The 24,716-nt window shown below is 39.9% G+C and overlaps 1 protein-coding gene across 1 annotated transcript; it reads right to left on the reverse strand.

Annotated features, from left to right (window-relative positions):
• Window positions 1-27: 27 nt before the first annotated feature.
• Window positions 28-22,884, reverse strand: ST6GALNAC1 (ST6 N-acetylgalactosaminide alpha-2,6-sialyltransferase 1; the record flags this gene model as incomplete). Its single annotated transcript, XM_081316460.1, has 9 exons — window positions 28-749; window positions 2,261-2,360; window positions 5,804-5,890; window positions 7,586-7,689; window positions 7,912-8,050; window positions 11,279-11,450; window positions 13,795-13,963; window positions 15,072-15,849; window positions 22,772-22,884. The coding sequence occupies 9 exons, from the start codon at window positions 22,882-22,884 to the stop codon at window positions 579-581; spliced, it is 1,833 nt and encodes a 610-aa protein (XP_081172586.1). The 3' UTR covers window positions 28-578.
• Between the last annotated feature and the right edge of the window lie 1,832 nt (window positions 22,885-24,716).

The raw sequence follows: 24,716 nt of genomic DNA on the forward strand, positions 1-24,716 counted from the left end.
CCATTTTCATATTAAAATGTAATGGGTTCACATTAAAACTAAACAATAATGGTTCTTGTTTCTCTACTGAAAAAGGAAAAAAGGCTCACATTTATGCAGATAGGGTTCAAGACTAGTATTTCAGGTAGGACAAGTATATCAGGGCTCCAATTATCGGGAGGACCACTAGGTAGCACCTAAGAGTTTTCTGTATCCCTTTGTTCCCATTTAGTGGTTATCTGGACTCAGGCTTAATAGTTCTAATCTCAAGTATCAAGAATTTCCTTGTCTGAACGCTTGGAAAAAAGTGGTCAGACATCATAAATTGCCTGTTGATACTGCATTTCTCCTAAGTGTAATAAAATACCCAGGATTTAATTATTCCTATATTAAAATATGCTCTTAAGTTGCATAACCTTTTTGTATCTTTTTGTTCCTAAATGGATAATAAAGTTTATGGTGTGCATATTTTTGGAAATACCTTAAGCCTTATGGAACCATTTTAGATAACAGCATGTCCAAATAACATCTCTGATTTCCGAGTTTCCGTGTTATAGCAGAACAACCCAGCCCAGTCAGGAGTTCATAGTCTGCTTCTGTTAGGTTCGTTGGTAGAGCTTCATAATATTTGCGTCATGAAGTTGTTTCCATACCTTCCGTTCCAGATCAAAGTCATGGTTGGCATAAAAGATTAAACGCTTCCAATCTTTATCATAATAGTGATCTGAATACTTTTGGTATCCTTCGGTGATATACCCATAAGCGCTTACCTGGGAAAGCAAAGGGTTATCATTGGGGAGGGAAATAAATCTGGTTGATTTGAAAAAAGCCTTTCATGAGAAATAAATATATAAATCCATGAGCTCACTGGATTTACTTAGCTTCTTCATTATCATTATCTACCAATAACTCCATGGGAAGCTTTTTTGAAGGCTGGGGTAGCAATTTGCTCTTCCTCTCACCCTGGGGTAACAATAATGAAGAAGAAAAGGCAAAACTACAATAAATGCTATTCCTATGGGGTTGGGGCAGGAGATCAATCCTCTCCAGAGCACTGGCTCCCCAGTCTTAAAGGCAGCTCTTATAACGCAATGAATAAATTGCAAGAGATGGTGTAGAGACAACTGACCTAACCAAGTATGGCACACATTATCCACAGACCATAGAGCTTTGATTTGAGAAAATGGAGAACTACTTGCTGTTTAAAGGCAGTGCAGATGGATGAACACATACACATAGATATATGCATGTTTGTTATCAAGATAAAACATGCATTCCTTAAACACCAAGAACTACGAGCTGTGACCAAAAAGCCAATATTTTAGGAATAGTCAATCATAAGCTTTAATATAATTAAGCCATTAAGATGTTATGTATTCTTATATCTCAGTGATTAACTAACTGGACAGCATTCCCATGAGTAATGTGGAAACAGCTAACTTCAAACCAGCTACAGTATGTAAAGCAAGTGGGGAGAAATATCTGTGCTAGGACAATTATTCTTCTGCAACTGAGTATTGTGGCTTGATTTGAGGAGATGAGGGGGAAGGATAGCTCATAACCTTGGGAAGGGTACATAAGAATTGATATTTGAAAGAGAAAATGGAAGAGCAAAAAGGCAAGATTATTTTAAAGCCTTTTGGAAGAGTGGAAGATGACTTTGTCCCTATATGGATATGGTGAATTAACTCTGGAGATGTCAAAGGAATCCAAGAATTCCCGAAGCTGGAGAGGAAGTTGAGGAAAGAAATGAGCTTATCTCATTGAAATCTGCTCTCCAGGAAGCCTTGGGCATGTCGGGACTTTCAGAGTTCCTTCAAACATTTTTTTTACTGAAATTAACTTCATTAAGGTATGAGAAAGGCATGCAACAGAAAAGGTTTAACCATAAGTTAGGCATTAGAACTGCATTAGGTGGCTGGCATGCAGATGTGGCGTTCATGAAGTAAATCAGTGTCAGGATAGCTCACTCAGGCAGAAAGGGTTTTAATTTGAGGTTTCTGTTTTTTTAAGTCAAGAAAGGAAGGGTTGAAAGAATATGATTAAAGGAACAGCAGCACAAAATGGTCATGCAAGGGGACAAGGACTAAAAGCATAGGGCCCTGTCCTGAGGCATTTCTCTAGTGAAGTAGAGAAAAAACAAAAAAAAACACCAAATGTAATACCAGCAGATCCACTGATTGCTAAATAAGTGTTCCCTAAACGATGGTGCAAGAGACAAATGTCTCTGTTAGCTTTGTGGCTCACCTTTAAATTCTATGCAGCATCTTTGAACCCTTACCTGATCACAGAGGTGGAGTGCAGTCAAAAGAAGGAAGGCACCTGTTGTAGGTCTATAAATGCGCCAGTAGGGCTTTTCTAGACTTTTGGACTTCAAAAACCTGGGGTGGGTTATAAAATCAGACTTTAAAAAGTAGCTCAGGGGGGAAGTGAAAGCTGAGCAGGTCTCTCCTCTGAGGTGTTATCAAAACATGAGCTGCCGTTCAGCACTCAACAAACAAAGGCATTTATGAGGCATTCTTAAAACTGGCAGTAGATGTATGCTCACAGTGAATTGTGTCTGGTTTTAAAGTTGCTTTGGGTTCAATCTGGTAAGGGGTTCTTTACCTTTAAGGCTGTGAAGGAAGAATACTTTCAGGAGACACACTAGTTTTTCACAGCTACATTCCACACAAATCTTGCTTAATGCCAGTCTGATTACTCAAAGCCCAGGAATCCCATCATGAACTGAATCCTGCAGCTGGGGATGGCAAAAAGTTCCAACCTTGGAACAAACCAAGCACAAAAGAGCCATTTCAATGTTCTGAGTGCAGGTGCCTTGAGAAATTTATTCTGCACGTGAAATAAAACTCCCACTGTTTTTTTCCAAGCGAGAAAGAAAACCCAACAATTTCAAGAGGCCTAGTTCGGACGGTCCTGATTGTTCCAAACACTGGGATGGAGTTGCTGTTTTGTGGCTTGTGTTTGGGCTTCTTCCTTCGAAGTTTCATACTGGCTAGTTCAGAAGTTGGAACTTCTCATGTTCCTGCTACTGTTGTTTGAGAGTGGATGGAGGGGATGGAGCAATATGAGAGTGGAACATGAAAGAAAAAAAAATACAGTACAGGTAAATACATGGCAGAAGAAGATGGCTGCCCAGGGTTGCCTGTCTGCCTTCCAGATTAGTATGGTTGGTTGGTTTTTAAAGAAACTTTGTTCTGGGGAAGCTGGAGTTCATGTAGGTGGACTCATCATCCTATGGGAACAGAGCATCCCCCCACCCCCACCCCCAGGGAAATAATGCAAAGGGAAGATACAAGAAGTTTGTGTCATCTCCACAAGAGCTGTTACTGTACTGCTCCTGAGGTGTAAGTATAAAGGTTAGTAATACATGATTCGCATACTGAACGTTCTGTATGTGTATGTCCTGTACATGCTCTCGTATCTGATCGTAATATTACAGGATTATTCTTCCAGTTAGGAAGCACCAAAAAACCTGCTGGTTCATCCCAAAATGGAAACAAAATCATCAGAAAATCATAATGTTGCTTTTGTTAGGTTTTCACCTGGCCAACAGGCTGAAAAATAAAAACAAAATCTGTGCCTTCTGAAACTTGGCTAAGGGAATGTAAACAAAAATATAAACAAATTTTAAGAGAACAAATTAATTACCAAAGACTGAAAGAAATGTTAGTTGCTTTCTTGGTTGCTTTCTTCATTTCCTAATGTGGTAAATGACCCTGAAGGTTTACTTAAAGAAACTGAAAAAAGATTATTATCTGTTTTTTTCTGTTGAGACTGAGGCGGGGGAGAGGATGAAGAGTTGATAACACATACTAATCTAAATACCATTTTCAGATGTTTTTGAAACTTGTTTCTACTCTTTTCAGCAGAGATTGGTTGTAAAAGGTTAATGTTTTTAAAATCACAAGTTTGGTCAAACGTTCTTCCAGTTGAGCGTTGTGGAAATTCTTTTGTTGCAGCATCTGCCCTGTGGAACAGCCTTCCCCAATTTAGTTTGTCACCCTTCAAGATGGCCCTGAAGACAGAGAAATTCTCCCTTTAGGCCCTGGACCAGGAAGTTGGAGGATCCTGCTGTGCAACATAACACTACATATCTGGTTGCTGATATAGTGTGTTTCACATTGTATTTTATATTTTATCATTTTCCTTGCCCTAGATATTTGTAATCCTTGTTAGCCACCCAGAGTCATTTAGCAAGAAGGTAACCATATAAATACAGGTAATCCTTGACTTATAACAGTTCACTTAGTGACCATCTGAAATTACAACGGCACTGAAAAAAGCGACTTATGACGATTTTTCACTTATGACCATTGTAGCATCCCCATGGTCACGTGATCAAAATTCAGAGGCTACCTATTTTCACATGTGGTGGACTTGTAGAAATATAAAAGCTTTTTGGATCAAAATTTGGTGGAACATTCAAAAGATTTTTAAGAGAAAGATAAAGTTCTCCCCGCAATTGTTTTTATTGGGCATTGTTGTAGATTGTGATGTTAAAGAAACTAACTTGATGTTGAACATGATAACAGCAGCACGGTTACTGGTGGGACAATATTGGAAGAAGGATAGTTTGCCCACTGTAGAAGAATGGGTGTTTAAAGTTTCGAATCTTGCAGAAATGTCTAAGATTTCTGCTTATCTGAAGGATCATTCACAGGAAAGATATATTTCAGTTTGGAGGAGATGGATAAATTATATTCAAAACAAATATGGGACTAAAAAGTACCATTTAGCTTATGAGTAGATTTTAGTGGGATATTGTTATTGGTACGTTGTTTGTAGTTATGTTAAAAGAGAGTTAAAGCGCATTATGAATTTGGTTAATTGTATATTATGCATAATTTTTATTTAGAATATGATTATTGTAACTATAATCCTGTATTTAGCTCTGGGAAGTGGGGGGGGGAAGTGAGGGGGTTTGGGGTGGGAGGGATTTGGGGATATATTGTAAAATTTTGTTTTTGTAAAACTCTTTAATAAAAAAAAAAATTCAGAGGCTTGGGAACTGACTCACATTTATGACCTTTGCAGTGTCCCAGGGTCATATAATCACCTTTTGCAACCTTCTGACAAGCAAAGTGAATGAGAAAACCAGATTCATTTAACAACTCTGTTACTAATTAACAACTGCAGTGATTCACTTAACAACTGTGGCAAGAAAAGTGATAAAATGGGGCAAAATTCACTTAACAAATGTTTCACTTAGCAACAAAAATTTTGGTTGTAAGTCCAAGATTACCTGTAGTTTAAATAAATCATTGAAATACTACCAACACCAACACCACCTTATTCTTATAATCCTAGAATGAAATAAGGCAGTAGCAGCTGGCTCCCAGTTCTCATTGTTTCCTATAGTCAAGGTTGACTCAGCCTTCCATCCTTCCGAGGTAGGTAAAATGAGGACCCAGATTGTTGGGGGCAATTAAGCTGACTTTGTAATAATGCCGCTTGGGGGGTGTGTGAAAGCCCTAATAAGCAGGCATATACATAGAATGAAGGCTACTGCTAAGCTTGTAAGCCGCCCTGAGTCTTCGGAGAAGGGCGGGATATAAATGGAATTAAAATAAATAAATAAATAAATAAATAAACACAAAATATTTTGGGTTTTGTTGTGACAGATATTGAATGCTCAACCTGTTTTATGTTTCATTCCAACAGAACACAGGCAACCTGTAATAATTTTGACCAAATGTTTTGTTTTGTTGCATATTTAAAACAAGACATTGTTTTGTTCAGCTGTCCATACTGCCAACACTGCTTATGCAAAATCTTGAAACTGTTCCTGATGTTTGAAATTCACTTCACTTATGTCTCTTACCTGTTTTTAGTGTATCTGAGAAAGTCTGGATGAATCACAAAGTACTGATCCAAGTTGAAATTGTCAAATTTATCCCGGGGCCTTGGTCTATAAAAACAAAATATATCTTTAGGCAAACTATGTAGAGTTCAAATCAAAGCTGGTTTGGCCAGCTTTTCTATAAGTTAGGGTGATGATGCAAGGTCTTGTCTTTTCGCACACTGTATCTAAGATCAGAATGGGGAAAACTGAGGATTTGAAGTGTGTGTATATTCTTGGACAGTATTCTTAAGTTAAAGTCACATTGCAGTAAAGTAACATCTATTATTAAAAGGAAATGTGAGAAAATGTAGTGGGTTCACAGAGAGACTTTTTTGAAGACAAAAGAGAGAAGATGGAAACAAAATTAAGGAATGTGATTGTTTAAAAAGGGGTCAGAGGCATATGACAAAATGTGTGTGATATAATACACGTGTCGGTATATATGCATTTAATGGCAGTGTTTCAATGATGATAACTTGATGTGCATTTTGGCTTCAGCAACCTTTATTTGTGTGTTTGTGTGCTTTTCCCCTCCTTTTTGGAATGATTTAAGTTGTTACTGTGATGGTAGTACCTTTGATCTTTGACAGAATTGTGGGGGACTGAAAATTGTAGGCAAAGAAACTGGACCATTCAACAAAATGGAAATGGACAATTGAATAAGAGGAAGGATCCCAGTCTTTTATCTTCCTCAATTCTGCAAGTATTCATTTCCAGGCATTTCACAACATAAATCTTTAACAAGAAATGGGGAGGGCCACTTCAGTGGGGAAAGTCAGCTGGGCCACCAACTTCAAAATGCTCTTAAAGCATTTTGCTCTTAAAGCATTTGATGCTCTTAAAGCATCAAAATACCATATAAGTCCCCAATGGGGGAGGGAAAGGGCACTTGAGGATAAGAAATGAGACAGTGGTTTTCAAAACAACACGCTTCACTCCCATTGTAAGAACAGGAGAAAGCACATCAGAACAAGGCTGTAGGGATAAGCCCTACAAAAGTCAATAGAAATTGTTATACTCAAACTCTTTTTTATCTCTTTGCCATTTATTTTCATTAAAAATTAACTGATGAGCCACCAGAGATTCTTGAAAGCAGAACTCACAAAATTAATCTAAATTTTGCCTAGTTCATCTCCTGATTATTCATTAAAATATTGAGGGTGGGGGAATGTTTTCAAAGTTCTTATTTAAGAATGTAATATTCCTGTTAAGCCAGTTGAGATGTGGGCACACTGTGCCAAAATGTTAATAAATTAGGAAAATGCAGCCATCCGTATTCATTAATGTTTTACACACAGTGTTCACAAGGAGTCAGCAATGCAAGGTCAAGAAAAACTCCACACTGCTGAGGCAGAAAAATTGAAAGATATTAAAGAAAGGCCCACTTTGTCTAGATTCAGATATACTTTGGGGCTGATCTGAACGTAACCTGGATAATATATATCTAAATAAAGGCAGTACATATAAACCTCTGTATCTGGACCTGCTTTCAACCGAAGATGTCTATTATGCTACATTATTTTTATGCATTTCAAAGGTGCATTTTCTGCCTATATTCTATTCATATACATTTCTGCATTTTCCTCCTCAGTAGCATCCGTAGTAAACCCCATAATGACACGGCAGCGTCATCAGGCATATCTAATACCTTTATGTACTTGCAGTCCAACAACTGAGATTATGAGATTATGCAAATCACAACATGCCCCCCCTTGCCTTCCATTGTGGGTGCCCTGATCCAGAAAGCACAGCACTACTCACCCATAATAGTCCAAAAATCCCTTCCTGACATTGGTGTTCAGAAGAAGAGCTTTCAGCCATTCATAATCTCTTGCCCCTTCCAGGAAGTGCAGATACTTGATCTCCTAGGAAAAATGCCATAGATACATTTGGAGCGGGGCACAGCAGATGGAATGCCACAGCATAAAAGATAGGGCTGGGCATTCTCTGCTGGTCTTAGGTGAAAGAGGGATAAATCAGAGTTGGGTTGTGAAACTTGGAGCAAGGTTTAAAGTTTTCTAATGTAAGTTGCTCTCACAACTACTGTTCAACTAGGAGGAGGAGAAATATAAGGATATCTGCCTTACTTTTCCTGCAGGGATCTTCTTGAATCCACGATTCCCCAGAACCATAATTGAAGTCACTAAGGAGAAGGCTGTGAATCCATAGAAAGAAGTTCTTGTGCCCACATCTTTCTCGTAACCCTTGATCACAGCTCCACTCACTCTGGTGAAAGAGACCATATAAAATCACCAAGTTAGGTAGGTGGAGCCACTTCAGGTACATATGCATACTTTGTGAGATTCCCAGGAAAAATAAATAAATTAGTGGAATCCTGATTTTGATAATCAGAATTCCAAATTGGCTTTGAAGCAGAAAAAAATGTTTTTCTATCATTTTAGCAAAATTAAGAGTCAGTACTCAAAACATGCAATTCTCCGGCAGATTCCAAGGGAATGTTAAGATACATTCCACACATGCATAACCATCAGTTGATGAGTGAGAATTGCTGTCATAATTCCAACTGGATGTAGGGAATGTCTTCCCTTTAAGCTTTTCCCAGAGCACTACTGTGGGCTTCTTTGCTCCTCCAAACACTAGCAACAATTTTTCCCCCACTATCTAATTTCCCCAGTGTCTTCCAATAAATCATCCTCTGGTGCCTCCAGCTGGCCAATGGGGAAAAACTAAAAAGCAGCTAAACAGCTGTTTGATGTGAAGAAAAAAAAAATACTCCAAGCTAGCCAGTCACTGTGGACAAATTGTCTGGGAAGAAGATGGTGCCACCTCTTAGGATGCGGGAGGAAATCATAGGCCCCAGGGAGCAGAACAAGATGAAAGTTTCCACCAATGGGAATCCATCTTCTTTGCTGCTCTAGGAGGAAACTTTCAAAACTGCCCTGCTCTGGAAAAAGAACTGAGCTGATAGTTAATCAGCTCAGTTTCCCAAGGTCTTTGCCCACAGGGATAGGTATGAAAGAAACTTCAGCCTATCAAATAGTACAACCAGAGTAATAATCACTTTGTTTTTCAAGAAAACCTTAAGAAAATGTCTTATTATCAGTACTATATTAGTACTGACAGGGTAGAACTAAAGCTGGCTCCTGTTTGGGTAAAACTAAGGAATCACCTGGACATCTTGCTTGCCATGGCATGAAGAAATCCCACTGTTTGGGGAGGATGAGAACACACAATATTGTCTTCAGTCTATCTAGTCTGCCCCTCTGCAAAGGCAGCCACTGCTTTTTCTTCAGTTGCTTCAGGTTGTATTTGCCAGCTTCTACCAGTAGCCGTGCACCTGGACTGACAGACTGAGCATCAGACTAAGGTAAGATTAGATGCAGGGACCACTGGCCCACTGAAGCTGCTGAAGACACAAAGACCTTTCTCTGGTCTTTGGCCTCTGATTTTCAGCTCCTTTTGCTTTCTGGCACTGGGAGAATCACAGCTTCCACTCTTATGCTAGAACACCATCTCTCTCACTTCTCTTAATAATAATAAAAAATATCTCCCATCTTTTTAGTAATCAATAGGTGACCAGCAAAGCAGAAAGAGGAGGAGGGAAGTAAGTATATTTGGTACCAGTTCTCCTGGTCCCCCCAAAACATACTTCTCTCCATAGACTGGAAAATGAAGAGCCATTTACCAGTTCTGTTCCTCTAACTCAGACATGTCAAACACAAGGCCCGGGGGCCGGATCCGGCCCGCAAAGTGGTTTCATGTAGCCCATGAACCCATCCTGGAAACAGTGAGGGAACGGCCCCCGCTGCCTTGCCCCCGGCCCAGGCTGGCCGGGGGCCAATGTACAATTTCATGGTGGCCATCTATGCTGAAATACATTCAGTCTTAGCTCCACAAGGCAGTCTGGAAACAGCGAGGGACCAGCCCCTGCCGCATTGGCACTGCCCCCTGGGCGCACGCTGGGGAGGTATCACCCTTTGTGAGGAATGAAGAAATGCACCATCACCTGGAAGTGGCCAACACATGGCCCTGCCTACTTTGGGCAGCATTGCACTTCTCTTCAGATCCATGCCACCTGGCTCAGCCACTCGGCACTGTGTGGAGAGCACCCCACTGCCTGCCAAAATCGGGCAGGCTGGGGGCTGGGCAGCATTGAGCAGGTAACATCGACTCTCATGCTGTTCATGGCATCCCCTCCAGAAGAGCCCACCAAGCCGGATATGTGAAGTAGGTGAGGGCCATGTGCTGGCCACTTCCAGGCGATGGTGCATTCTTCATTCCTCACGAAGGATGACACTTCCCCAGCTGTGTTTCTTGCCTGTTTTTCTCCCTCCCTCATCTCAAATATTTTCCCACCACTCTTGGAAGGAAGGAAGGAAGGAAGGAAGGAAGGAAGGAAGGAAGGAAGGAAGGAAGAAAGGAAGGAAGGAAGGAGGGTCTGAGGGAAGTCCTGCCCTTTCACCATCCCCTTGCCCCTCCTCCTGGCCTATCTTGGTGGGTCTCCCATCCTATTGCTAAGGAAGCTTTGGATACAAAGCCAGGTCTCCTCACATGGAGAGGGAGTGGGCTTCCCTCTTGACTTTGCCCTCGTACCCATCATGGGCAACCTGGATAAGGAGAGCAAGCACAGCAGCAGCAGCAGCCTTGAGAAGGAGGTAAGTGCTGCTGGGCACCCCCTTGGGAAAGTGGTGCTGGGCTTAGTGCTGTAGGTGCTTGAGGGCTGGGCTGGGCATTTGACCTCCATGCCACCATCCAGTCCCCCTCCCCCCACCACCATGGCCTGAGAGAAACAGTGAGGCTCCTCCAGTGGACCATGCCTTGGCACTTGCCCTGGTCCCATCTCCTTCTGCCAGAGACCCTCAGATCTGTCCCATTCCTGCCCAGGCCCCCACAGGCACCCTTGACACGAACGATGTAGAGCTGGCCATGCCCACCCAGTAGGCCACACCCACTCCAGCCACGCCCACCCAGTAAGCCGTGCCCACCCTGGCCACACCCACCCAGCCCCCCAAGGGCAACCGCAATGAAATTGAGTTTGACACCCCTTCTCTAACTGGATGTAAGAAAAGTGGGGTGGAAATAGCCAGCACCTCAAATCTTGCTGTAGCACAGAATACAAAGAGGATCAATACAGCTATCTACTCCAGTAACCTTGGGGAGGGGGGTGGAGGTGGGGGTTGCTTTTTATTCCTGAGTCTAGCAGTCTTCTGAAACGGGCCTGGCTACCTGAGTAAAGAGTCCCTGCTGTGATATATACTGCTCAAAAAAATAAAGGGAACACTTAAACAACACAATGTACTATATTTAATAGTAGGATGTCTTATCTTGTGTTCCCTTTATTTTTTTGAGCAGTATAGATGATACAGCAGCTAAGCTAGAGGAGAGGAGGTAATTTATGCTGCAGGAATGACAGCAGAAGAATTGTGACTGTGCAGGTGGCATCTTAAAGCTCCATACAACTTCAGGCCTTTGCAGAACTACAGTTCCTCTTACCGGAACACATAATCATGAGAGTCAATTTCCTTGCCCATTCTTGAATTATTCAGTATCCCTCCATTTCCTACAACTGCACAAGTGATGCACTTGGAGGTCTGACTGTCATTCCTTGCAAAGAGAATGTGATGGTAGGGTTTAGGAGGAAGCATGGATATCACTTCTTTTACCACTGGAAAGAAATGAGACACAATTATTCAATGGAAGAGGCTAGCAGGTTTCATAAAATAAGACAGCTCCAAACTGGGTAGGACATAATAGACAATTCAGGCATAACACAACAATTAAATTAGAATATATTACATTGACTATCTTGTCCTGGCACTGAAAGTTCAGTTGTGCATAGAGCTTGTGATCTTCTCTGATATAAATTGAATTTGGAATTGTCAGTGCCCCTACATGGGCCTGACCAGGAAATAAAAAGCTAAAATGTCTTCCCTAAATCACTGGGGTATAGGACGGAGAAAGAAGTGCGACACTGACAGACATGCAGGATTCTATTATTATACAGGCAGTCCTCAGATTACAATTGTTCAGCAGCCACTCAAAGTTACAATGGTGCTGTATGAATGGTACTTACAACTAGTCCTTGAAAATTCTGTCCAACCTTCTGCAGTCATGTGATTGCGATCTGGGCACCTGTCAATCAGCTCCCACATTTAAGATGGTTGCAGTGTCCCATGGTCATATGATTGTCATTTGTGACCTTCCCTGCCAGTTTCCCACAATAAAAGTCCATGGGGAAGCAGGCAGAGAAGACTGTAAATCACTCCTAGTCCCACTGCTTTTTCTCCCAAGGAGCCTGGCTATGGTGTACGAGATTCCAGGAGACTTGTATTTCCTAGCTTGTAGCAGTCCCTCTGCCTGCATTCTGTAATGTCTGTCCACAGATGCCCAAAAAACCTGAACCATTTGCTTGATACTATCATGTGCATAATTATATCATTACATTGTAATGGACCTTGGTCCATTGCATGCCAGGTCTATTACATGGAGGCATCACTCTATTCTGAATGAAAGCCAAACACCTTCATTAATGTGCTTCCTATGGAGTATGTTCCTTAGCCTGGTAACCATGTAAGAGAACATGCTTTTCCATAGTTCCAAAAGTTTATTTTCTAGCAGCAGGACCATGTTCAGATGAGGTTTTTTTCCCAGCTGAGTAAGTAACCTGATAAGTTCATAGCAGGAGCAGTGGTCCTACAGATAATTATGCCCTAAGACATTTAGAGCTTTACAAATTAAATTATACCTAGCAGATAACTTGTAACCAGGGCAAATCTTTCAGCAGAATTTTATTTATGTCCATCTTTCTCAACATATGAGTCTGGGCAGCTAACAACAATTTAAAGCAGCAACAATAATGATAATAAATAAAATAATAGTACATGTAATATCCAAATACTGCACAACTCATTGGGGTTTAACTAAAAAAAACCCCAACACTGAGGTGGGGTGTTTCCATAAAGTAGGGACCATGACGGAGAAGGCATACTTTTGGAGTCCCATTACTCTGTTTCATAGACAAGACTTGGAGCACCCCTGCTGTGTCAGATCAGGTGGGATGGGCGGAAATAATTGGAGATAAGTGGTCCCACAATTAACTTAGTTCTGTGCCATAATCATATGAACCCATACCTTGCTTTAGTCATCAGGGCAAATACTACTATTTGCCCTCATTGTCTTTCCTTACTATTTTTCTGTATGAAGGATCCTTTTCCACTCATATGTTGTGTTGTATTGTACTTAACCCTGAGGATCAGTAATATTGCACCTAGGTTTTAAAGCAGAACACCACTGGGAGATAAGACAATTTAAGCCATAGAAAAAGGCAGCACTCTCTATAATTATTGGCATCAGTCTAGGCTGCATATTTACACCGATCCTATTATTGCCAATAAATTTTGTAGTAGATATTAATGCAGTCACATGACATTAATCTAGGGATTTTTGTTTCTCCTTTTCTTGGGTTCACGCTGAGACTATGGACTTTTCGCTTATCACAAGATGAGGAAACATGGAGCAGGTTTTGGGTGAATGGACTGATAACTGGCTCAGTATATGACTTCTAGTAACTTCTACCAGAAGTAGTAGTCTTGCTTTTAACCCATACTATGCACTATATAAGGGTCGCGGTGGCTCAGTGGGTTAGGACACTGAGCTTGTCGATCAGAAGGTCGGCAGTTTGGCGGGTCGAATCCCGAGTGCCGCGTAACAGAGTGAGCGCCTGTTACTTGTCCCAGCTTCTGCCAACCTAGCAGTTCGAAAGCACGTAAAAATGCAAGTAGAAAAATAGGGACCACTACGGTGGGAAGGTAACAGCGTTCCGTGCGCCTTTGGCGTCTAGTTATGCCGGCCACATGACCACGGAGACGTCCTCGGACAAGCGCTGGCTCTTCAGCTTTGAAACGGAGATGAGCACCGGCCCCTAGAGTTGGAAACGACTAGCACGCATGTGTGGGGTAACCTTTACCTTTACCTTTACCTTATGCACTATATACTATAGAGATGCTCACATGAGAAATTTAGCTCCATGAAGCCAAACGGTGGAGCAAAATGGTCCATACGCTTCCATTCACTGTCACTGAAGTGATTCCTGTCCATGAAGACTGTGATGTTGGGTAGGAAAATATCATGTAACCAATCAGATTTGGCAGCCTTGTTCCTCAGAGAATCTGGGCAGGTCTAAGAAGTGGAGAAAGAAGGGAAGAAAAGTGATGAGACAACTGTTTGAAAAAAGAGTTTTGTCCAATCACAGCAGCTTTCCATTCTTGTTGACTATTTTACAGAGTTCCAACAATAATAGATATGAATGAGATCTCAAAGTAAATATGATCTGCAAATTGTCAGGTATTCTAATAAATAATCCTAAGGCTGTATTTTTAAAAAACTAAATGTTCTCTTGCTGATGTTTCTCCCCTATGGAATGTTCCTTTTCTTTTTCTTTTTGATGATGGCGGTAGAATATTTCCATATATTAAGTTTTCCTTAAAGAATTCTATGAGGGGGTCGAGATACCACTCTCCAGTTGTAATCTTCCAATGCTCTTAATATTTTCCTACTCTTCTCTTAGCAAAAATTGATCTGTTAAAAGTAGCAAAATTCCTTGAGACTGGTAATACCAGAAACCATCTGTCTGGGAACACTCTTGGTTAGGCATCAACTAGAATCAGTGAAATATTTGGGAAAATCTGTGCAAGGAATCCTAGTGTAGATGCTAGATTAGAAGAATATTTAATATTCATGTCTGTATATGGAAAAATCACTGAATTTCTACTTCTCCCCAGCATGGTAGAGCACAACCACAACAAGAACTAGTCTTCAGATTCATCATCTGTGGATATTGTTACAGCATATCTTTAAGAAATATTGCTCTTTTCCCATTCCATTAGGTCCTTTGTAACCCTGTCCAGAGTGATTTACTGTAGATAGCTAGATGGACAATGCTTAAATCTGATAAATAAATACAAAATTAATTTGGATTATTTGGTTGGAGAGTTCAATTCCAAAGCTGTCTGAAACCTGGAACATGTGGCAGGCAACCATGACATTTACTCTGCTAGAAGTTAAGTTAAGCCGACCTTGCAGCCCAGAATGGGCCTTCATAATATATGGTTTCCAAGAAAAATTAAGTGAAATTAAGTGAAGAGAACAGGAAGCGTCATGTATCATAATAAAACCTACCCCTTGTTTGATTATACCACAGAACATAATTGTTAATATGTGTGTAATGCACCAAACACACGTGGTTGTTAAAGGAAATTTATGGTAAGATCATGCAATGGTTACTTACTGACAGTGGTGTTGAATTATCCAAGAGATAAATGTCATCAAATTTCCAGCGGGGCTCAGATTTAAAGTCAGCTGCTTTTAACCTTTTAGGGGTTGTTGCTGGAGGAGCTGGATGTGTGACTTGTTGCACATCAGGCACCGATGCCTTGGCAGAGTGTTCTTTAATTAGGTTTATTTCGTTGGATTGTTTCCTCAGGTGAGTTTGATTTGTTGTAGAGGGCAGTGTGGCATTTTCACTGTGAAACTGTCGTTGTTTGGCTGCTTTTCCTGCAGACTGCTTTCTTGGGGGTACTGGTGTCACACGTTTAGCCTTTGCTTTCTCCTTTTCTTCATTGCCCGGCACCATATATTTTTTGGTTTCTCCCTTTTTATTGGAAGCTGGTGTAATACTCTTCCCATCTTTATTAGATGACTGGGTGTCAACCAAAGATTTGGCATGGTTTTGACTTGCTGCAGGTATCTCCTTACTGTCTTTGGTTTGAGTTTTATTTAACGAAGGCCTTTCTTTCTTCTCGGCTGACTTTTGACCGGTTTCCACTATGATCATCCTACTCCTGGTCTGCTTTTGAAGTGATGTTGATGCATCTTGGAACTCAGCCTGCCTCTCAGGGGAATTGTAATTTTCCAATCTGTTCACAGGATCTTTCTGCAGTGAAGAGCTGCCTGGTCCCGCTCTTGTATCTGGAAGCTCTAATGGGTTGGTAACTACAACTTCTTGAATATCATTTTGGATGTCCAACAGAGGCACATTTTTGATATATTGAAAACTAAAGAAATGGCTGAAATGCAGTTAAAAAGATAACTTATGTTCAGAATGTATTTAAAGTAGTCCATACGTATGACATTTCGAACGCAGATGCTTACATATCATAAAACCAAAAACCTAAGTAAATCTCTCAAACCCACCTGGATTGCAGAGTTCCTATTCAGTTAAACTTCAGAGATATTTTGGAATTGAAATGGCCGCCTTTAAGTCACCCTCTTTAATCATTTTAAATACTGCACCTGATTACAAATTTCTGTAGGCATACTTTTAGTATCTAGTTAATTCAAGATAATTTCTTTAAGAAAAAATACCCATGAATGGTATAGACTAGAGAGAGCATATGGAGCAAACTATCTTGGCTATTAAATTTTACATTCTCTCTTTAGGTCACTTGGAAGGACTTGGGTATCTCCTTCAGAGCCAGAATAACTTGGCATTTATTGATTAAATATTATTATTTTTGTTCTGACTTCACCTACTTTTTTCATTTATCAGACTGTGTTGGCTTTTGGTCTTCTCCTGATCATTCCCACATATCATTACCTCAGCCTTGGTACATGGCAGCTATATTAGTAATAATCACTAATAGTACTTTTGCCCTTTAAGCCAGTTATATTTTGATTGGATTGGCTTTGCAATTTGTTGTATGTTGGATTTGGCTTTATTATGGACAGAAGAAATAACTAGTAAGGGTTTTGGTTTCCCTATGAACCCCCCAAAAAAAGCAGATAATGAAGAAGAGATAGGAAGAGGGGTACAAAAGCTTTTCTTCATTCTTATTTTGACCCTTTCTTCAACTATCAGAATTTGGGTTGCCCTATTAAACTTGCCCTCTAGATTTGACGTGTGAGTGGGATGGAATGAATCAGACCTAATTTTGTCTGTTTTAAAATATGACACAGAACTTATTTAAGCTGGAGCGTATCGGGAAGGACTATCATGTGTATCTACCACATTGACTTTATATCCCACATCTACTGCTGGACATGTTCCCACTCCTCAAACCACAGCAAAATAACTTAGGGCCCAAACACAGCTAGCAGCCCAAAGCTCACTTATGGAACAGACCAGTTCACACTCAGTCAAAAGTAGTAATTTGTTGAAAGCATTTACAAACGAATAAGGATAACAATGGAGAAAAGTGGACTACACTTTCTATCCATTGGAAATGCTTTGCAATCCAAACTGATTGTAGCAAGGAATGGATTTCTGAGATCCCTTCCATAAGGTTCTTTCTTTTCTAATCAAGAGGCCAGACCTGTAAAAGAATTGAGAAATCACGTTTGGGAGATGGAAGGTATGAACAAGCAGTTAAGGAAGAACTTTCACAACAGATTACATGGAGTGTTGAAAGAGGGAAGTTTGAAGAAAAAAATGGGAAAGATAGGAGGATTGCCAGCAGCAAGATAAATAAATAAATAAATAAATAAATAAATAAATAAATAAATAAATAAATAAATAAACCTTTATTGTCAAAGTACAACATGTGTACATTGAGATTAGCTGAGCCTCCCCCCGTGCTCTCTCCCCCCAACACACAGTGACAACAAACCCTCCATCCCACCACACTATGTGAACCAATGGATGGACCCAATTACAGTGATGGTGAATGTACCAATGGAAGGCTTGAAGCATCGAGTCAGGAACAGATTATCATAGAGAAAAACTAGCTATGTGGTCATTAAGTCCATAACACAATAATAGCATATAATTAATAAAAAAACAGCAATGAACATTCTTGGAATCCTTACAGTGCCAGTTTGTTGATGTGGCCAATCTCAAAGAGTTCACAAGACCACTCAGTAATGCATTTTGTACTTGGCTTTAGAATGCAAATGTGAGGAATGTACCAAAAGATGTGATAATGATATATTTCCTGGGGTTCTCCACCATAATTTATAGGGTGGATTTTCATTTAATTTAGTCGGTGGGAAAGATAAGCAAAACGTCTACTTTTTTATAGTGACTATAAATTTGATACATCAGTATCTCGCCTGGTAAGAAAGCATAATCAGACCAACTCTCCAGATACGTTTATATAAATATATTTAGATATATGTATCTATATTACCTAGATTTATTTATATGCAGTAAATTAACAAAAGGCAAAAAAACAACCACCCAGTGTACAAATACTGTTGCCAACTCTACAACAAACCTGGCTGCAGCCATTTTGCTGGTTCTAGGTTGCCACAAGAACGGGAGGGGGTGTGGAGGATCTCTACTAGTCTAAACATTTTACTATCCCGTGGGAACCAGTAATGGTCATTTCTGTCAATTAGATGGGGGTGGGCATGAGCATTTAGTTAGAAAGCCCGCCAAACTCTTCTATTGGAGAATGTAGCTGATTGCATAGCATTGGGATGGAAAGTTCAACTTTGTAATATTGTCTCTCTTTGAAGGGAATTTCAGACTTGGTTTCATTTTTGACCATGCTGATACTATGTAACCAATGAACATGTTCTTTGAGGAAATCTCAAGCCTCGGAGTTCTGATTTGTTTGGTTTTGTCTATCGGAACCTTGACAACTGTCTAGTAGACGGTTGTACATGATCTACAAAAGCAGTTTTTCCCTCTTTTATAATTATCTAGGATTGCCATTGCAGCTCTTAAATGACATTTGAAAAGATTTATTAGCTAGGCCATAGGTCTGGAACCCGCGGCTCCGGAGCCACATGCGGCTCTTTCAGCCACCTCCTGCGGCTCCCAGTCCTCTGCCATGTGCAGTCCCCCCCAAAAAAGTGGGACTAAAAAAGTTCAACCAATCAATTCAAATATGCAGGGTAGGTGCATATCTCGCCTTGGCTCCACTTTTCAAACCCTGTTCTACGCATGTGCACACATTTTTTGCAGCTCCCAGTTTTTCCTTTTGTGAGGGAACCGGTTCCGAGTGGCTCTTTCACTGTTTCAGGTTGCTGACCCCTGAGCTAGGCAAAGGGACAAAACCTGATCTTGATGGGAAATAGTTTACAATGATTGACATGTTGATATGAAGTTAAAGAAAATCCGGTCAACAACCAACAGTGTTTTTATGCCTCAACTACCATGGTTTTGAAAAACAGGGTTATGATGATATACCCATTTATCATTCACATAACTGCAATGAAAACACATTGCTAGTATTTAATAGGCTGAGAGGCTGGCCTTTTTGAAAATGAATTCTGTGAGAATTGTTGGCCTCTCCCTCACTCACAATCCTGTGCCTGCCTGTCATGAATTTTCACCTCCACTGCGTTGTTGCAAGAATGCTGCCTTGATAATACACAAATCCAGTGCTATGTAGTATACTATTTTTTATGATATGGGAAATTTAAAATACTGGGATGATTTAAAATATTTGGATATTTAAATATAATCAATTTTGAGAACATTATAATTGACAAGAAATATTTTGATTACTGAGGGAAAATTAAGCTTAAATAAGAATTCTGAAAACAGCACCTATAGCGATTTACATAAGATGATTTTTTGCAAACGCAATTGTAAAACAAGCTGATTAGAAAAGATGCTACATATTGATGTTATTGTTATTCGTATAAATATTAGAAAAATCTTTATATTCAACTTTATATGTATTGAAAATACTATGCTATGCTATGCTATGCTATGCTACAAATAGGCTTATAGAACCCAAAATATGCAAAACAGAGGAACTTTTTATGTGAAGTTTTCCTCCTATATATGCAAGAAAAAGATGGAGGCTGACTGCTCGGACCATGGCTTCAGTTTTATTTTTCTTGGCAATTTGCTTCTGAGTTCAGAAATGCTGAACTGTTTCCTAAAAGATTATTATTCTGAAAGCAATGTTATTGCTTTCTTTTGTTTTCAATTCTTCTTGGACATGGTCCATTCCAACCCCAAGTTCAGTACTAGACAGAGTGCTATTTTCATGCCAAAATAGTACAGTAGTGGTGGAAATACTATTTTGATCCAAGAGCATTTCCTTTGTGTTTTGTGGCAAATTCTGTAGAGCAGGGGTGTCAAAGTGCCAGGCTGTGGGCCAGATGCGTCACGCTGAAACCGTGCCCACCCCATTGCTGGCAATGGGAAAAAAGTCATGATACGTTGCGACACATCACATGACGTCGCGAGTTTGACACCCCTGCTGTAGAGGCTAAACTCTACAACAGTTGTTTCCCAATGTGAGAAGTCAGCCCCCCGCCCAGAGAAAGAAATATGCCAAGGGCAGAATATTATATTTCCTTAAAGGATCTTAAAGAAGCAGAAAAGCATGCCCAGTTTTCCTTAATAGCCCCAAGTCTGACTTCTCACACCAATCATGCCAAATTTAAGACATGTGGACTTCAGCTTCCAGAATTCCCCAGCCAGCATGCTGTAAAGTATAATCAAATTGTAGAGACAAGACATTATTGATTTATAAAGAAGTATTATTTCTTCACTCTCTGAAGATCATGCTACCCTTCTTAAACCTTAAGCACACACTCCTTTAGATCACAAAGTTTTTCTAAACCAGGGGTCTTCAAACTTGGCCCTTTTATGACTTGTGGACTTCAACTCCTAGAATTCCTCAGCCAGTTTGAAGACCCCTGGTTTAAAGGAATGGAGGATCTTAGAGATACTGTTAACCAACTTCAAGCTTAAAGATACCAACTTTTAAAACAGGATACAGGATACAGGTATAAAAGCTTCTAGTTACACATAGGCATACCTCCAATTATTAAACACGTCTGGAACATTTAGTAAATATTGAAGCATCATATACAAACAGATTCAAAGAACATACAATTGCTCTCTGTGCCAGTCAGGTGAAATAGTATATATTGCAGTCAAACATTGCAAGAAATAACAGGCATGAGTAACACTTCTTCCTCTTGTGGAGGCTAAAAAATTGGCTGTTGCCTTCTTAGAACAATGGAAGAAGAACCTTCTACAGCAAGAAGGAGGAAAAGGTTTTCTATACACTTTAAATCCTGTATTTTCTGGCATCACTGAGGCTTGCAATATGTCTATCTCTATTGCTATCTCTATAACTAGATTCCACCTTTACCCCTCACAAACTGTGAATACAAACTGTTTCAACTTCTCCCCTCAGGATGCCACTATAGGGCATTGCATGCCAAAACACCCAGACAGAGGGACAGTTTCTTCCCCCATGCCATGACTCTGCTAAACACTTAATTCCCACAGCACTGTCTTATGCCTAAGGATATCTAACCACGTAGTAGGGCTGTATTGCTATTATCCTTCTCATCTTTTCTATTCCATACTGCTATTGATCTCTTATAACTTATCACATTGTTCTTGTATCTTATGATTTATGACTTTGTTGCTTGTATGTACACTGAAAGCTTATGCACCGGAGATAAAGTCCTGTGGTGTGTCCAGTCACGCTTGCCAATCTATGCTGTTCTGTTCTTGCCTATGCCTATGTTTACAAATAACTCCAAGTGGTGAACATATCCAACACTACTACTTCTGTCTTCTCCACAACAACAACCCTGTGGAAGGGGTTACTAGAGAGAGAGTGACTAGAGCTAGATGGACTTTACAGCTAAAGCAGGACTAGAATTGCTCCCAGGTTCATAATTCTTGACCTAATGGGCACATTAAAAGATTTTCCTGCTTTTTAATCTAACAACCAATTCCAGCTCATTACTTAGAAGAGTTATACTCATGCTCATTATTTGTTTCTGACTGAAAATATTCACACCTGAAAGTGCTATACTTTTATAGTTAGGAAACTGCATCTTTTGTTTTGTTTCAAAAAAATATTGGGATGTAACCAGGGATCACTACCAATAGTCTAGGAAAATTAAATGTCCTTTCACTTCATAGCTGCAGAACATATTTGGGTAAATTATACTTGCTGCACTCTATTATCCATTCTTCTTTTGAAACAAAGCTTATATCCATCATTTAGCTCAGCAATCTGGTAAGCTACATAAATTCTACCATGTCCCTATTGTTTAAGGAATATGTTACAAGTAGGTGAGAGCTTTTCAATTAAACATGTAGAAATACATACAGAATGGAGACTGACATATTTCTAGACCTAATCATTCATATACAAATGGGTAGCTTTGTGTATACCCCCCCACACACACATACACATTTTAATAAGTTTTTACATTTCTGCTTTCTCTAGAATTGTGTCTTTATTTCTGCCCCAATAAAAGAGATTTCAGGAAAGACACAGAAAAGCAAAGCAAGAACTGAATCTCTCCAAACCCCCTTAAAAATGACCACAGTGATATTAATGATTGGAAGATGGCCACTTTCAGCCCATGGGCAGAGCAATATGATTTTCAGGGACATTCATGGACTGAAAGAGAGAAGGGTGAGGTAGAAGAATACCTCTGGGAGCAGCATTATTTTTACTGATGTTTTATCTATAATTATGGACAAATTTGGAGAAGGGATTGCAAAGTTTGGGAGCAAAAATTACTCACATTGCTGGGACCTATCCTGATAATACAAAAGACACAACTTTCAAGAAAAAACTGACCCCACGGAAGATATTTTGTAACTTGACATGTCACAAGTGCTCGCCTGGAGAACATATTGCCATATCCACAAAAGAGAAGGTATAGATAGATAAGTACGACATACAGTAGAATAGAATAACAACTTTATTTTCACTTTGAATGCACACTAATCGGCATATATTAAAATGAAATTTCCTTGCATACAGCTCTCAGAGGGTCACCACCACCAATATACACTACATAAAGAAGACAAAAATAAATACAGAATTATGCATATCCCCAGTTATATTATATGACACAGAGAAACAACAGTCTTAGTTCGGGCTATGTATACATGTGCATGGCGAGAAAAAATGAATCTTGCGAGTTTATCAGACAGATGGCATAGGGAACAAAGCTATATAGTGCATCTCAATACCCAAAGACCAGCTGATCATGTTAGAGCAAGCAGTATATAATTTTCATTTGAGAAGATGAATTTCTTCTTACCTGTATGGATATTTTTCAATAAAGCCAATGTAAGCAGAAAATGACAGAACGAGTAACAAAAAGCCTAGGAGAAAGAGATGGGATGATGTAGGAAACTTCCCCCCTAACCTCATGGTGTTATCCTGAACATTCAGGATCCCTCTACCTGTCCTGGCTCCAGATACAGTGTAGATTGGCTAAACCCACAGTGTTATTCCTCTGATATCACCTGGCTAGGGAGGCAGGGAGGGAGGGGGGAGGGAGGGAGGGAGGGCAGGCAGGGTAGAAGCTCCCTGCAGAATTTCTAAACTTCATTCCTTCGCCAGAAAGACAGAGGAGACTACTTCCTCCTATTAGAATGACTGTTCTTGGAGGCAGACTGACCAAATGGAAAGACTCCCACAAGTTAAATAAGTAGGTGCAAATATTTGCTTAACTGACAAAATGTGTGTAGTTAAGATGAATGAGTTGTGAAAGGAACAGGGCTCCTTTGGAAAGTTGCAAGAGATGCAATTTCCCCCCCCCCCAAAAAAAAAAAACCTGCTCAAATAAGATGCACCTGCCCGAATCCTCTCCTCTAAACACAACTACTTTTCTGTTATAAGCAATGACTCCTTTCTGATGACTAGAAAAAAAAATATGGGGAATTTTGTTAAGGAGCTCACCAAGGCAACTGCCACAAGCCTGGAAACTACTGAAATCCTCAATTATACTGAAAACTACAAGACATGAGCATGAAGACAATCCTCTTCTTGATGGCACGTTCCCCCTTCCATTGAACAGAATGCTGTAGCAGCAACAGACAATTTCTTAGTTGTCACAGAAGAAAGAAGAGTAATTTTTGTCCACTGCTTCCTGCAAAATTTGGATGCAATATATGACCAACTGATTTTCCTCAAGTACTGGCTCCGAGTGAGTATGTGAAAGAGAAGGAGGAGGAGGAGGAGGAGGAGGAGGAGGAGGAGGAAGAGCACAGGTTAACATTTAGCAAAAATGCATAGGGTTTTATTATGCTACGATGCCATGCACATTTTTGGGGGAGTAGGACCCACTCAACTCTTTACTCTTTCAAAGTAAACACGAACAGAAAGAACCAGGGAACACTTTCTACTTTTACTTGAAAGAAATAACTTTCTATAAAATAACCTATTTTTTAAAAAGTCAGTATTTACTTTTCTTGAATTGCTGTTTTAATTAACAAAGCCTATTTTGTTTTGGATTATTTCTGGGTTCATATTGCACACTGACTAATAAATGGATAAATAGGCTGGGTTCTTATTAATATGGCAGGTGCATCCCGTGTATACAGGCTTTATTTGCACTGAGGGTAATAATTTTGAGGTAGATTTCATTATAGACAAGTTTCATATTAATGTACACTAGGGAAGCTAACATACACAGCCATGATAAAGAATAGATTTTACTACAAACATTCTTTAGTCTCATCAATATAAACTGATGGAACAAAACTATTACATTTTTTCAAGAAAGAAATTACAACACAAACTTCAAGATGAGAAAAGCCAGGTGTAATGACAAGGCTAAGCCAAGTCCCTGGCCATTTGCTTAAATCTGTCCTTTTTACAGCCCTTTTCTAACCACACTCAATTCAGTGAGACATATCTTCCAAGGTCTGAAGGAGTCCACTATTTTTCCTCTTGCAACAGAGCAGAGAACTAATCTGATTGAAATACAAGCAAAATAAATCCATGGCCTCTTGTGGGGGGGGGGGGGGAGGAAATACAAATAATACAAATATCTCCCCCATACAACAGTTTGCTCAAGCCACAACATTTCCTAGGGATGCTTTGCTCAGTTTTTCTTGGACATGAAAGTTGTACTTGCCTGAGGTGGTTACTCAAAGATAATGTACTGAGTAAGGTGTTGGAGCTAGGAGCAAAGAGACCCAGGTTCTACTCTTCCTTTAGCCATGGGAACTCATTGATTGATTTTGGACCTTTTCTCT

Source organism: Vipera berus (assembly GCF_964194415.1).
Source record: "Vipera berus genome assembly, chromosome: 2".
NCBI classification, from domain to species: Eukaryota; Metazoa; Chordata; class Lepidosauria; order Squamata; family Viperidae; genus Vipera; species Vipera berus.